This window comes from Channa argus, chromosome 5, assembly GCF_033026475.1.
Source record: "Channa argus isolate prfri chromosome 5, Channa argus male v1.0, whole genome shotgun sequence".
Taxonomy (NCBI): domain Eukaryota; kingdom Metazoa; phylum Chordata; class Actinopteri; order Anabantiformes; family Channidae; genus Channa; species Channa argus.
In genome coordinates, this window is record NC_090201.1 from 27038757 (window position 1) to 27052687 (window position 13931).

Here is a 13931-nt window from a genome sequence, read left to right on the forward strand (position 1 = left end):
GGAAAATCTGGGCTGATGAGCAGAGATGGCATCATCCTACTTTAGATGGTGCAGCTTCCTTATCCAGAAATATGTTTAGTTTTATCAGACAACCATAATTATGACAATCCAGAGTTGAGCCTAGGATGCAGAGATCCAGTCCTACATGTCTCTCTGCAGTGTCCTTACAACCGTCACCCCCCCCACAAGTCCCACATACCTATAGAGACTGTGTCTGTTCCCCCACCAACTAAATTACATAAACTAAAAACGACCACAAGAGGAGTTAATCATGATAAACTAATAAAAGTTAAGACGACTCCTCTTACAGAACAAAACCCCAAAGGTATTAAATGTGGATTAAATGAGTCGAACCCCCCAATTCTTATGAATTATGATATTGATTTTCTATCTGATCAGTAACAGCCTCAACACTGCGTTTAACTTATTATTAGATTCAATTGATTTTTCCCCAAAATGTAAATAAACCCACTCAGTTTCAGTCGCAACCTGTGACAGCACCTGGTCTCCCCTCCTCCTCTTCCTCCTCCTCCTCTCTCTCCCTGTCTGTTTTGTGTGTTAGTTTCCTCCCAGTGCACCTGGACACCTGCGTGCAATCATTCGCCCTGATGACAGCAGCTTGTATACTGGTCTCCTTCACACCACAAGTCTCCACTTTGTCTCAGTAGCCTCCATTAGAGCACCAGGCTCTTTAAAACCAACCAGCACAGTATTACTAACTTGCTCATTGTGTCTCCTCACCCACAGAACCTGCGTCCAGAAACCCCCTTCGACTCCTCATCTCCATGGACCTAATCCCACGGTCACCATTCGTCCTCCTCCCGCGACTCGCTGCTCCATCGCTCCCCCCCCTGCCCCGGGTCTCAAGCTCCTCGGACCAGGTTCTCCTTCCCCTGACCCTTTCCCCCGTTTCTACCCGTGCTACCTGCCCCCAAATAAACCATTCTAACCTTTCTAATAACCTGGTTCCGTCTCTCTGTCTGGGTCCACTAATATTGATAACACTTGTTAAGTGTGACACAGACCTTGTACTTACGTATATAATTGAAGCGGACTATACAGCAGTTAGTAAAAAAATCCAAGTGAGAAAACTGTAAACAAGTTCAATGAAATGTATTATTTCAACATTTGATTCACCATATTTCAATACAATGGAAAGTAACCACCTTAATGTTTCTCCTGCACAAGTTGATTAAATTGTTAATAATTCTGCAGCCTCACTATGTACAATACTTGATAGTGTTGCCGCTCTGAAAACTTCTCAGACTACACAGCATAAGCCTGGAAACAGTTTGAATGTGTTGGGATGTCATCGACCTGTCAGAAGTTTTTTTTTTTTAGCTTCACCAAACAATTAAATTTGACAAGGGTGTAGTTCCTCTCTGATCACAGTCTTTCTTGAGTCCCATCACAGCTGTTTTCATTGCAGTTCCTGAGACGGTCTTCTGGGTGGGTCCTGTACCTCTGCATAGCCACGATCCTTCCAAAAGAAAAACACAGGATTAATACTTTACTGTATATACAGGTCTCCCCCATAATACAACCATTTTAGACTAATATGTTAACTTACCCAACTTTTCTGTTTTTCTCTTCTATTTCTTCTGATTTTTGAGCCTGACACAGAAAAAAAAAAAATAGTATGAATGGGGAAACACAAGGGGGCAGCAGAGGTGCAGTTTTCTTGCCTTGTCCATGGGCAAGATACTGAACCTGTGCAGTGTCGCCAGTAGAAGTTGGGAAGGTCTGCATCAGGAAGAGCATCTGAGAACAAACTGTGCCAAATAAACATGGGGACAAATAATCCACTGTAGTGACCCTGAGAATCAGAAATGACTCTGGGAAAAATTACAAATATGTTGACAAATCTAAATGTCCATCACATTTTAGTGGCCCCTGTAAACAGAAAGACCTGTTTGGGGGTTAGGAGTTGGTTTTAGGGTTGAGGTTCGAATTGGATGTAGGTTAAGATGAGGGCTGAGGTTGGGCCTTAACTTCTGAGGGTTAGTGTTAGACATGATGTAATCATAACCAGTTACTCTGTGTGTGTGTGTGTGTGTGTGTGTGTGTGTGGTAGTAGTTTTTTGAACATCAACTCAGGTTTTTCCTTTGTGTGTTTTGCTCTTAGTTTTCAGCACTTTTCTATTGAGGTTTTTTGTTTAGACATTTTATTGGTTTTATATAGATAATTGTACTGTAATAAATCTCTGGATAATTGTTCCATCCACTGTTTTCATCTGGTTTGCTCCCAGCTGACTTTAAAGAACCTTTGATTAGAATAAAACATGTTTTATATTGTGCTTCGTATCACTGGTGTAGCTGACATTCGACCTCTGATCTATTCCGATTCATGAATTTCTTAAATGACGGCTCACCAGCCCTTATACCCCCAATGAGAAACGTTTGTGGGTGTGTTTCATGTTAGCAGCCTCTTACATGTGTAGAAGAGAATCAGTATGTTCACAACCACCAGAGCAGCTACACGGACGACTGTAGCTGTGACTGCAGCCAACTGAGATCCAGCTGCAGGACAAAACACACGACATAAGGGACTGTAACTGATGTGACAGAGGTTCATACAAAGCCCTTAATCCTCTGAAGAAACAGACGTCCAGGTTTCTGACGGCACTGAAACAAAGTCTAAGAGAAACATGGAGAACATGAAAACAGTTTTGCAGATTGCTGCAAAAAAATAAACCATCCTGTATTTAAAATATCCTCATGAATCCTGCCCAGAGGTCCTGTTGCCTAATCTAAACTAAAGGTTCCTCCAAGTGATAATATCTGGAGGCATTTTTCAGCTTGAAGTAGAAAGATATTTTGATGTGGGGACGTCAGAGGGAAGTTTAATGGTATTTATGTACATGTACAGTACGACCCAAACTAGAATGAAAAGAAGCAAGTTCCCAATCAGTGAAGTTGATCAGTGGCAGCTTCTCCTGCTTCTTCTGAAAAGTAAAACCTGGTGTAAAATGCTCACCAACATTTTCCAAAGTGGACGTCTCTGCTGTTGACGGGACTTTCACCTGCTACAGGTGAACGTCACTGTCTCTCACACGGCCTACTGCACTTTGAACAGGGGTCAGATTATATACAAATGATCTAATGACATCAGCACTCACCAACAGTCAAAACTAGTTTGTTGAAGAGTTGGTTTCTTCGCTTTTCGTCACTGGTTCCTGCTCCACACCAGTATGTCCCAGTGTCCTCTGCTGTTAGATTCCTCACTGTTACTGTGATGTTTCTCTCCTCTCTGTCATCCTCAATGCTCAACTTCCCAGTCTTCATGTTTGTCGAAATGTTGACCAGCTGTTCACATACATATGGATCTTCTCCCTTACAGATGAATTTGTTAACAGGAGCATCCTCTGGGTAACTGCACCAGTAGGTCAGAGTCTGTCCAACAGCTGAGGATCTTTTAATGACACTGATGTCTGAAGGTAGAAAGAAACAGCTAAAACATGTTTTAACCTTTCAACATTTTCCTTCACTTTTAAACAAGCACACGAGACATCAGTGTATATTGTATGTTGATTTACAAAACAGCTTTTAGCATTTTCTCTGCTCTCACTTTTAAACCATTACTTGGACACTAAAGATCACTGAGTGTAGAAGGTATTTCTTAAATCTTTGAACAACCTTCACTGCTAACATAACATCTTCATACTTTTAACTTATATTAAATCAGCCTGGTGAAAGGTAACAAGCTCACACATCTAGTTTTTGTCTAACTCATGTAGAAAGAAACCAAATCTCTAGTAGTTATGAATCACTCACTTTGAACCTCCAGTTGTATTCTCTGAAGAGCTGCACGATAATTTCCTTGATTTGGTTTCACTCCACACCAGTAGACACCAGCATCCTGAGAGGACACGTCACTGATGGACATGTTGAAGCCACTGTTGTTGTCAGTGAGACTGAAGCTCCCATTTGATTTTACAGTTGTTGATAAAATGTCTTCACAGATGAAACCGTTGTCTTTGCAGAAAAACCTGACTCTGTTTCCTTTGTCTGTACATAAGATGGTGGTTTGAGCCGTTGTGTATGTAGTGTGATTAAATGTGGTGTGTTGGCAGTTGTCATCATCTGAAGAGAAAATGTAAAAAAGTTAATGTCTAAAAACATTGTACAAAGATGATTTAAATTTGTTATTTGTGGTTATTTGTGGTCACAGTGCATTTCCTGTTTCTGGACTTTTATTTTGTGGCCCCTTCTCCCTACTTCCTGTGCCTGGTTCCTTTTGCCCAGCTTTACCCTTGTTGTCCCTCATTGCACCTGTTCCCTCCTGTATTTAAGTTCTTCCCTTCACTTCCCTGCCAGATTCTTGTTGAGGTTACTGTCATTGTTATCATCCTCACCAACCCCACAGTAGACGCTGGACTTTTGGTAAAGCCTGGACTTATGTTTCTTGAACTATTGGGAAATCTGGACTCTTGTATCTTGGACTTTGGTATCCTGGACTCTGTGTTTTCTGTGTAGTTTTGGTCTGAGGTTTGGTTTATTTTTCTCACCGTCTCCTAGTTGTTCTTTTTTCAATGTGTTCTTTCCCAGTAATCATTTAGTATTTTAGGTTTCTTTGCGATAAGATTTTCTCCAGTGTTGTTTTTGTGAGGGAAATTTCAAGATCTAGGTAACACTGTTTCACTGTTTTCACACTTCTCACAGACCCACTATCAAACCTGCTTACACCAGTGCTTCCTCGCCTTTTGCTCCCCAGCAAGACATCATGTCTCTGGCCACACAAATAGGTATGTTAGGTAGATATCAACTATAAAACTACCTACACCTGAACATTTGCTTCCCAGAAGGGAGCCCACGGGAACCAGCACAAATCATCAATCTCAAGGACTTAAAAGACAATGAAGACAAAAGGACAAAGTAACATGAACTTGTTAATTAAGACTCCTGACCACATTGTATGAAGGTTGATTTGCATTGACTCATCCCTTTGTTCTTTGTGTGAACCCAGCTGTTGAGTTGTATGTATAAAAGGCTGAGCAACCTACACATCTTGGTCAATCAGATTGACCCGCTCTAGAGTGTAGCTCTGTTCTGCTCTGCATGTTTCTCTATTTGCTGATTAAATTCACCGTTATCATTCACTTTTTGCCTCCTAACTTGCCTTACAGTTTTTGCCACGACAGAATTGGTGTCAGAAAAGTGGGATTCGACGTGTGGTCTGGACTCTGATGGATGAACAGTAGCAGTGTACACATGTAAGAGTTGATTCCTCCCTATGGTTGAGAAGCTATTCTCCTAAGGAGCCCACCCGCCGATCCAATCCAGAAGCGATACGGACCGTAATACGGCGGTGAAACAGCAACGGAGAAAAAATGCGAGCAGACCAGAACTTGGTAAGAGAGCTCTATAAAACTCACTACTGGTTGGGTAGTTGACAAGACGTTGTCTTAGTTGAACCGTGGTGCTATTGACTACTGTTGTATGCTGCGCAGTAAACTCTGAGTCGCACGAGGAAAGGTAGCGCTAGGGAACGGCAACTAGAGGAATGGGTATAGTACTGGGTACTAGAGAAATGAGCGCCTGGCCTGGGCACAGTCTGCCAACTCATTTGTCACCATTATGTGAAGAAATGTCAAAAAAATACAAGGGTAGTTGTAATCAATTGACTGAATGGTGGGAATTGGGGTTTCCTAAAGAGGGTAGTCTGAGTAGCAGACAGTTAGCTCAGTTAAAAGATAAACTGGAAAAGAGAGAGAGGGAGAGCGCAGAGAATCACAAGTCCTTGTCCAAACGAAGTAAAAGAAAGCATAAGGTGTTCCTGACTGGAAGGCATTTAGTATGTGGAAAGATGAATGTCATGTGAGGGAGAGTAGAATGTTTAGACGACAGATTGCAAATGAACATGAGAGGCCAAAACGGAAAGAACCAGAAAATGTAGTTTACAGACCAAAAGATTGTTCTGACACTGAACCTCTGTATCCTGTATTGTCTGAGTTTCACAAGGTGGATCCAGATCTGGTCTCTGCTCCTCCACTGCCTCCCCAACCATACCAGAGTCAAGCAGCACAGCAGGGGAAATCCAAGCCAGCCCTCCCCATCACAAAATGCAGCAGCCACAGAAGGAGCACAAAGGGGCAACACCTCTGAGGAATCACTCCTGGAGCCCAGCCCTGGAAGTGTGAAAGGACACTCCATGCACACCAGATCGTAAGGACAGAACTTTCCCCCCAATCTTGAAGAACAGAAAGGAGATGGTATACATGTCCTAACTTTCCCTATGATTGAGGTGGGAGGAGTTCATGGGCACCAACTTGTTTTCCACTCCTGGACAGAATTGGACATTAGCAATTGAGAAAGTCACTCACCCAAAAAGAAATGCTATCAAGTGGGGAGAGGTCTTCCAGAACATGGTGCAGGACTACAAACCAACATTTCAGGAACTGGAGCGCCTGTTGAAGCGACAGCTGAGATGTGATTTTCACAAGGTCAGACACTTGTTTACCAACTCTAATCTCAGGCTTCGTCTGAAGCAGCAAGACTGGGAACATGAGGACAATGCTTTATACAGGAACGCTGTAACACTACTGTTGCAGGGTGTGCAAAGTTTCCGCTTAAGCAAGACATGAGTGTGATCAGTGCCATACAGCAGGAGCCAAACGAGTCTGTGGGAGCATTTCTTGCACGGTTAACTGAGGCATATGACATCCACAGTGGTCATGTTCCACCAGAAGATGGACTGGGAAGGAACCCCATGAGTTCCTATGAGGACCATCTTAAGGATGCATTTCTAAACAGGACCAAACCAGAAATTGGCTGACTGAGTGGGAGAGCAGGGGGAGCAGACGCTGGATCAGGTGACACCCATACAGGAGCAGAAATCAGATCAGATGACCCGCATCTACACATTCACACACACAAAGACAAAACCCAGATATGATGCATATAAATGGAAACTTGTTGACAACACACCTGTTGCACAGCAGCTTGCAGATTTTGCGCGCACACACACACACACAAACATTCCAACATCATAAGTCACTACACTATACAGCACACGTAAATGTAGGACCAGAAGGTGAATAAGAAAGTCAATAGTATGTTGAATATGAAGGTCAGTGGTATGTTGAATGGAGAAAGTCAGTGGTATGTTGAATGGAGAAAGTCAGTGGTATGTTGAATATGGTGAATTGGAAGTGATGTGTTTGATAAATGTGTATTGGACAAGGACTTCTGCTGCGGTTGCCTCTGTCTCACTCTCCTCTAAACAGGAAGTACAATTTAAGGGGGACACTCCACATATCCCATTGGCTAAACCTTCTGACTGGAGTTGGCAAGAACTGGGCCCATGGTTGCAGAGCGGCTGCTCCTCGAGGATTTCCAACCAACAGCATTAGGTCCTAGGACGGAATACAGTAGGAAGGGTGATGTACATCGTACTCAGTTATCAGTTGTACAAGCTGATAGTTGAACAGTTGAGCTCATTGATGGCCATGACACCACACAGGCTGCAGCCTATACCATCACAGAAACTAGTTTACCACCAGAGCTCGAGCAAATTCCAAAATCTCTCTGGGCAGCCCATAAATATGATGTAGGTCTTATGAGAGATGCAGAACCTCTGACAGTACATCCAAAATCAGAGTACAGGCCATGTCAGAAGCAATATTCTTTAAAGCAGGAAGCCATCGATGGCATAAGGCCTGTGTTCAATTCTCTGCTAAAAGCAGGTGTAATAATTCGATGTACCAATTCCCCAGTGCGCACTCCCATATTCCCTGTTTAAAAAAGATCTTAATTTGCCGGCCGGCTCAGCGCTCTTACAATATGTAGATGATCTGCTGATTTGTAGCCAAACTGAAGACGCATGCAAAATTGATACGGTGCACCTTTTTAAAACATCTTGCAGATAATGGCCATAAAATAAGTTTGACAAAAATGCAATTTGTGCAGCAAAAGTGACATGTCTGGGCCATGTGATCACCCCAGAGGGCAAAACACTGTCACCAAAATGATTTCTTAAAATTCAAAATATTCCTAAGCCTGTTTAAAAAAAAAAAAAAAAACAGATGATGAGTTTCCTTGGCATGACATCATTCTGCAGACAGTGGATCCCAAATTACTTTTTGCGCGAAGCTTCCCTGTCTGCTATGGTGCATGTTAAACAACTTTCAGTACGTGAAAAATGAAATGGACTATTGAAGGAAAAGAAGCATTTAGTGATGTTAGGGCAGCACTCACTGTAGCTCCCACTCTGGGTCTGCCTAATCCTAACATGCCTTTTACTCGGTTTGTTGACCTCTGTGTTACGCCAACCTCACAGGAGTAAACTGCGGACTGTTGCCTTTTTTTTTTTTTTTTATCAAAGCTGGATTCAGTAGCAGCAGGTCTGCCCCTCTGTCTGAAAGCAGTTGCTGCAGCAGAAAAAAGCTGTTTTGGCGTCACGTGATTTGGTTGGGTATTCTGATTTGATACTTATGGTTCCGCACACTGTTACAAACATATTACACACACACAGAAAAGTGCACATCTGTCAACTCAGCGTTGGTTGAGATACCACACTGTATTGCTGGAAATGCCTAACATTCCTGTGAAAAGATGTAATGTGCTGAATCCTGCTGCTCTTCTTCCTACAGTGGAGGATGGAGTTCATCATAACTGCACAGAGGTGCTGAAAACCATATGTACTTCCAGACCTGATCTCACAGACACACCAATCTTGAATGCTGACTTAGGGTTATTTGTTGATGGGTCTGCTTCCCGAGATGTCAAAACGGGTAGAAACCTAGTTGGATTTGCTGTTGTCACCAAACATAATGTCATTTCCAGTGGTACACTACTGGAGAAAAAGGGGTTTTATGACATCAGCCAGAATAGCCATTGCACACCACACTCTGGTTGCAGCACTCTTAAATGCAATCATGTTGCCTAAACAAATATCAGTAATAAAATTTGATGCTCATACTAACAAAACAGATCCCATTTCTACAGGAAATTCAGCAGCAGATGCCGTAGCAAAAGCAGCAGCCAGGACGGGACAAATGTTTCACCTAACTCTCCTTTCTCTTCCACAGGAACTCAACCCACAGGCTGACCTGTCAACCATGCAGTCATTGGCAAGCATATCTCAAAAAACTCTATGGAAAAAATCAGGTGCAACACTACAAAATGGGGTTTGGCTTGGCCCAGATGATAAACCTTGCTTACCTAAGGCTTATTTCCATTTGAATGCAAAATTACCTCGTGGTAAAGATCATGCTTGCAAGGGGGGGATGTGTGCATATGTCAACACTCACTGGTACACCAGGGGTTTTTCAACATATGCAGCTGAATACTGTAGAAAATGTTTAATCTGTGCCGCAAACAATCCCTCTGGTGCCATTAAAATGCCATTGCAAGGTCACCCCCCACCTGATGGGCCTTTTGAACATTGGACGATTGACTTCATTGAAATGTCACCATGCCAAAACAAAAGATATTGCTTGACCATGGTTTGCATGTTTAGCAAGTGGGTAGAGGTTTTCCCTTCTTCCAAACAGGATGCATCCAAAGTGGTAAAAGCGCTAACAAAAGATATCATTGTTCACTGGGGTATTCCAAAAAAGATCAGTAGCGACAATGGTCCTGGGTTTGCCAACAAAGTGTTGAAGGATTTGTCAAATTATTTGGGATTTGAATTCAAATATCATTGATCTTATCACCCTCACAGTGCAGGTGCAATAGAGCAACAAAATGGCATCCTCAAGACAAAACTAACAAAATGCTGTAAAGAAACAGGTTTGACATGGGTTGAAGCATTACCATTGGTACTGTTCTATATGCGTACGAGAGTAAGAACAACACATGGGTTAAGTCCATTTGAGATGATATTTGGAAAACCTCCTAGTATAGGGCTTGATCCCATCAAACAAAGTCTGATGACTGGGCATCATGAAGAGATGATGCTGGATTATTGTGCAAAACTTTCTGCCTCTCTCTAAGTCCTTTGTCCCCAGGTGAAAGCAGCCCTGTCCACCCCCGCAGACACCAGCCTGCACAATCTCAAACCGGGTAACTGGGTGCTCATCAAAGACCACCGGAGGAAACGCTGGAGGCAGAGACGTTTCACAGGACCACATCAAATGCTGCTGACTTCCAGTACAGCAGTGAAAGTAGAGGGACGCGCCACGTGGGTCCACGCCAGCCACTGCAAGAAGATCCCCACACCTGAATCAGAAAAGGAACTACACCCAGGAGACCACCGACTAGACAAGGAAACAACCGCCGTGGAAAACGACCAGGAAGGTACAGTCAAATTTGTCCCCTGAATTGTTCACCCCGGTGAGGAGGGAGAAGTGCTGATTGGGCTCAGCCCACACTTCAAGCTCCAACAAACATCAAGAACATCTGGTGCCCAACGATGGAGAACTCTGGCCATGATGACACCAGCCCCTGGGGCTGGGGATGTCGTGTTTGGAAAATGGAAGGCCTTCATCCTGTCACTTTTTGCAGGTGTTGATATAGGCATTACTGCCCTAACCCTGTGAGGATGTTGCCTTATTCCGTGTGCACGCAGACTAATAATGCATGCAATTGATCATTCCATCTCACACCAAATGACTATTCAAATTATTACTATTGTATAAAAGGCTGAGCAACCTACACATCTTGGTCAATCAGATTGACCCGCTCTAGAGTGTAGCTCTGTTCTGCTCTGCATGTTTCTCTATTTGCCGATTAAATTCACCGTTATCATTCACTTGTAAGTTGCCTTTTTGCCTCCTAACTTGCCTTACAGTTTTTGCCACGACAGTTTTCACTCACCCTCCAGTTTTGTAGTTGTGTTCTCTGCTCCATGTCTCTGGTTAAGTATTTTATGCAAGATGGTTTCCTTTGGCTTCCCCGTGTACTTGCCTGTTAGCAGTTTTATATTTATCTCTCAGCCTTTGTAGTTTTAATTTAGTTAAATTATGTTACCATCTTGTTTCCTATTATGTTAATCCCCCTCGTGTTCTGGTCCCTTTGGTTAGTTTGAGTCTTGTCAATTCTGAACCCTCCTGTTAGGAGCGATTTCCGTTTTGCGGTTTTCAAGTCCCTGACAATAAAAGCCCTTGTGTTGTTGCAATCCCTCTCAGTCACCTCACTTGGGTCGTCCCTTAACCAAAATCGTGACAGTTATGAGGATATTCAGTAAATGGTGTGTTCATTATTATAATCTATTATCGTATCTGCTGGTCCTTCCCCGTATTTGTGTTTTCTAACAAATCTCTAGTTCTTTAATATCAGGACTGAGGACTCAGTCCAAAGCTCAGCAAACAGGAGACAGAAACAAAGTAGCATTTAGCAGCTAAAGAGAAGAATTTTCTGACAGGTGGTGATGTTAGATACAAACATGCTCCAAATTTACGATCATGTTTCTTTTTAAAATGTCCCGTCTATTGACTTCAAATATGTATTAATGTGTCCATGCTGTGTTGAGAACTTGTTTGTGGTGTCCAGAGTTGTTAGAAAAATTATTTTGAGATTAAAGGTAAAATTTACAACAACTCAAATTTATTTTCAGAGAAGCTCTGTTTTCTGAAAACTAACCTTCACTGTCAGCTTCACCGGAAGTTAGGCAAACTACTCTGAATATGTAATTAGTTACTATTGGAGTTTAGTGCAGCCACCTCACAGGGAAAAGCTCCCTGGTCTGAATCCACACACGGCTGTGGCTTTTCTAGGTGGAGTTTGCATGTTGTCCCTGTCCTTCCAGAGTCAGACATGCTTTTTAGGTTAATGGGTGACTGTAAATTGCCCATAAATGTGAATGTTAATAATTGTCTGTGTGTCTCTCTGGACTGGAGATCTGGGTGCAGGGTGGACCCTGCTTCTCACCCACTGACAGCTGAGATAACCTCCAGCCCCCCATGACCCTGAACAGCATGAGTGGTTAACAGAGGCCAAAATGAGTTTGCAAAGTTCTTTAATCCTCAGTCGTCTTTTTGATATTTGTTTTTAAGCTCAGGGCTTTGTCCTGGATGTTCTACAACTTGTCTAGTTATATTAAACTCTTGTTTCCCTAATGACTCTTGGATTCATGAGAGGACGAGCAGTCGTCAACCAATGTTCGCATCAGTGCTTTGATTCCTAATCATCAAACCAGTGTCATTAGTTATTTAATAACTGTAAAATCATAACTAATGATAATGTCTTTCTAAAATGTACCTATGAAGTTTTGGTCATAGCACATCCTCATCAGTGGTGGTTTGGCTTAAACAGCCAGGCTCATATACAGCTACAGCTGTGTGGGATTATTCTAGAAGACAAGTTATCCAGAAGTAATGAAATGGACAAATTTTACTTTAAAAGCTCTAGAGGACAAGTCAGAAGACTTTAGGACTTGAGAACATTTGCTTCTATGTAAAATTAAATACAATGACTAATACTGTGTGTGTTGTATAGTTTTTATGTTCTCTATGTTTTCTTAGTGTTTTATTAAACTTCACATCAACTATGATCATAATAACATTTGTATATCACATTAAAACAGTAACAGAGTTTTAACAAAAAACTTGAGAGACAGTAAAATAGATGCAGATTTTCTTACCCATATCCAATTCCAGTTCAGTGATTTCAGGGGCTGAGACACTGTCTCCATGAAACTGACACTGCTGCTTCCCAAAATCCTCCCGTTGCAGTTGTTTGAAGATCACCCTGAGATGTTGGTTTGTTGTATCATGGTACAGAAACCATTTCCCTTTGTTTTCCCACTCATCTCTCTGATTACTTCGTAAAGTTTCTTTTGGAGTAACTACATCAATCATATGATATTTTGTGATATTGGTGTTGTTGTATCCACAGATGAATTCAATCCATCCATTTAAACATCCCTTCATTTTAGATGAGGCTTCACTTCCTGTTGATCAAAGAGACATTTGGTGTCAGATTCTGAAATAATCCCTGTTTCTTAACATGCTGCCAACAAAACAGAAACTGTCTGGATCATGAAAGTAAAGAGACTTTTTTAGGTTTATTTAGCAGATTGTAGCATTGTTAAGTTAAACTAATTGTATTTTTTCATTTAAACATTTAACTTACTGACATTTTCTGTGACTTTTCTTTAAGGAAGTATTTTGACAATCACCTCAGATCTGTAACTTCTTCTGATTGTGAAATTATCCCTGTTGTCTCACTTTGTTGTGTATCAAGAAAACAAACTGTCTGGATCGTGATCTGGTTCTTTCTGAGAATGATCTAAAAAGCACTTTGCTCTTAAACTCTTAAACTTATCCACTCAGTTATACCTGCACCTAATAAATAATGAGTAATACTCTACTAGTCTGTGCAGTTCTTGTTTAGAAGCTACCTGCCTTAAACTGGTTCTATTCCTGCAATGACAACAAAGTTTAAACTAATGTTAAAAAATACAGTATATATATTTTTTTACCTTCCATCAGCAAAATGACAAGTAGAAGAAAACTCTTCATCGTGGTGCTTTTTGGATGCTGAGATCTTACGTCCTACACTTTGATATTTCAGATTCCTCTTCTCTATGTGTCTTCACACTGTGTTTCCTGTATCTCTGCTGCAGGTTTAAGAACTTGTTACCCCCACTTTCTGTCTGTCCACCCCTGCTGTTCTTACTCATCAGTCCTTCCTCATTAAACTTTGCTAATGTCATTGACAATAAACAGGAACTCAGTTGTGACAAAGAAAGAAAAGCCACAACATGCTTCAGTGTATTTCTGAGTCTATTTGTGAGAAGGTTTTTCTGGTGGTTGACGCACTTCCTGTTGAGACCATAAGACTGTTCTTAAGCTTAGGATGTCATGTCAGTCCTGGAAATAGAAGTACTGCTCGTGGCACAATGGAGATCAGATAGTTTGTTGAAACAAATAGGTATCATATAGTATTCTACTGTGAAAATCCAGATCAGAAACATTCTGCACTGAAACTGTGCTCAGTCTCAGACGCTGCTGATTGGTCACATTCAGGTTTGGAGGTAGAGCAGTCGT

The 13931-nt window shown here is 41.8% G+C and overlaps 1 protein-coding gene across 1 annotated transcript; it reads right to left on the reverse strand.

Annotated features, from left to right (window-relative positions):
• Window positions 1-1136: 1136 nt before the first annotated feature.
• On the reverse strand, window positions 1137-13558 carry LOC137128210 (polymeric immunoglobulin receptor-like). Its single transcript, XM_067506034.1, has 7 exons — window positions 13364-13558; window positions 12524-12832; window positions 3775-4083; window positions 3120-3431; window positions 2434-2520; window positions 1571-1614; window positions 1137-1480 (listed from the first exon to the last, which is right to left on the reverse strand). Exons 1-7 carry the CDS (start codon window positions 13401-13403, stop codon window positions 1421-1423), a joined length of 1161 nt encoding a protein of 386 aa, XP_067362135.1. The 5' UTR covers window positions 13404-13558; the 3' UTR covers window positions 1137-1420.
• Window positions 13559-13931: the final 373 nt, after the last annotated feature.

What these genes read in the sequence shown, in the direction of transcription:
- LOC137128210 (XM_067506034.1), bottom strand. Translation starts at nt 13,403, where the DNA reads ATGAAGAGTTTTCTTCTACTTGTCATTTTGCTGATGGAAG. An exon ending in TGAACTGGAATTGGATATGG is followed by an intron (nt 4,084 to 12,523) that starts GTAAGAAAATCT and finishes TTTTCTCTTCAG; the next exon opens with ATGATGACAACTGCCAACAC. An exon ending in AATACAACTGGAGGTTCAAA is followed by an intron (nt 3,432 to 3,774) that starts GTGAGTGATTCA and finishes TTCTACCTTCAG; the next exon opens with ACATCAGTGTCATTAAAAGA.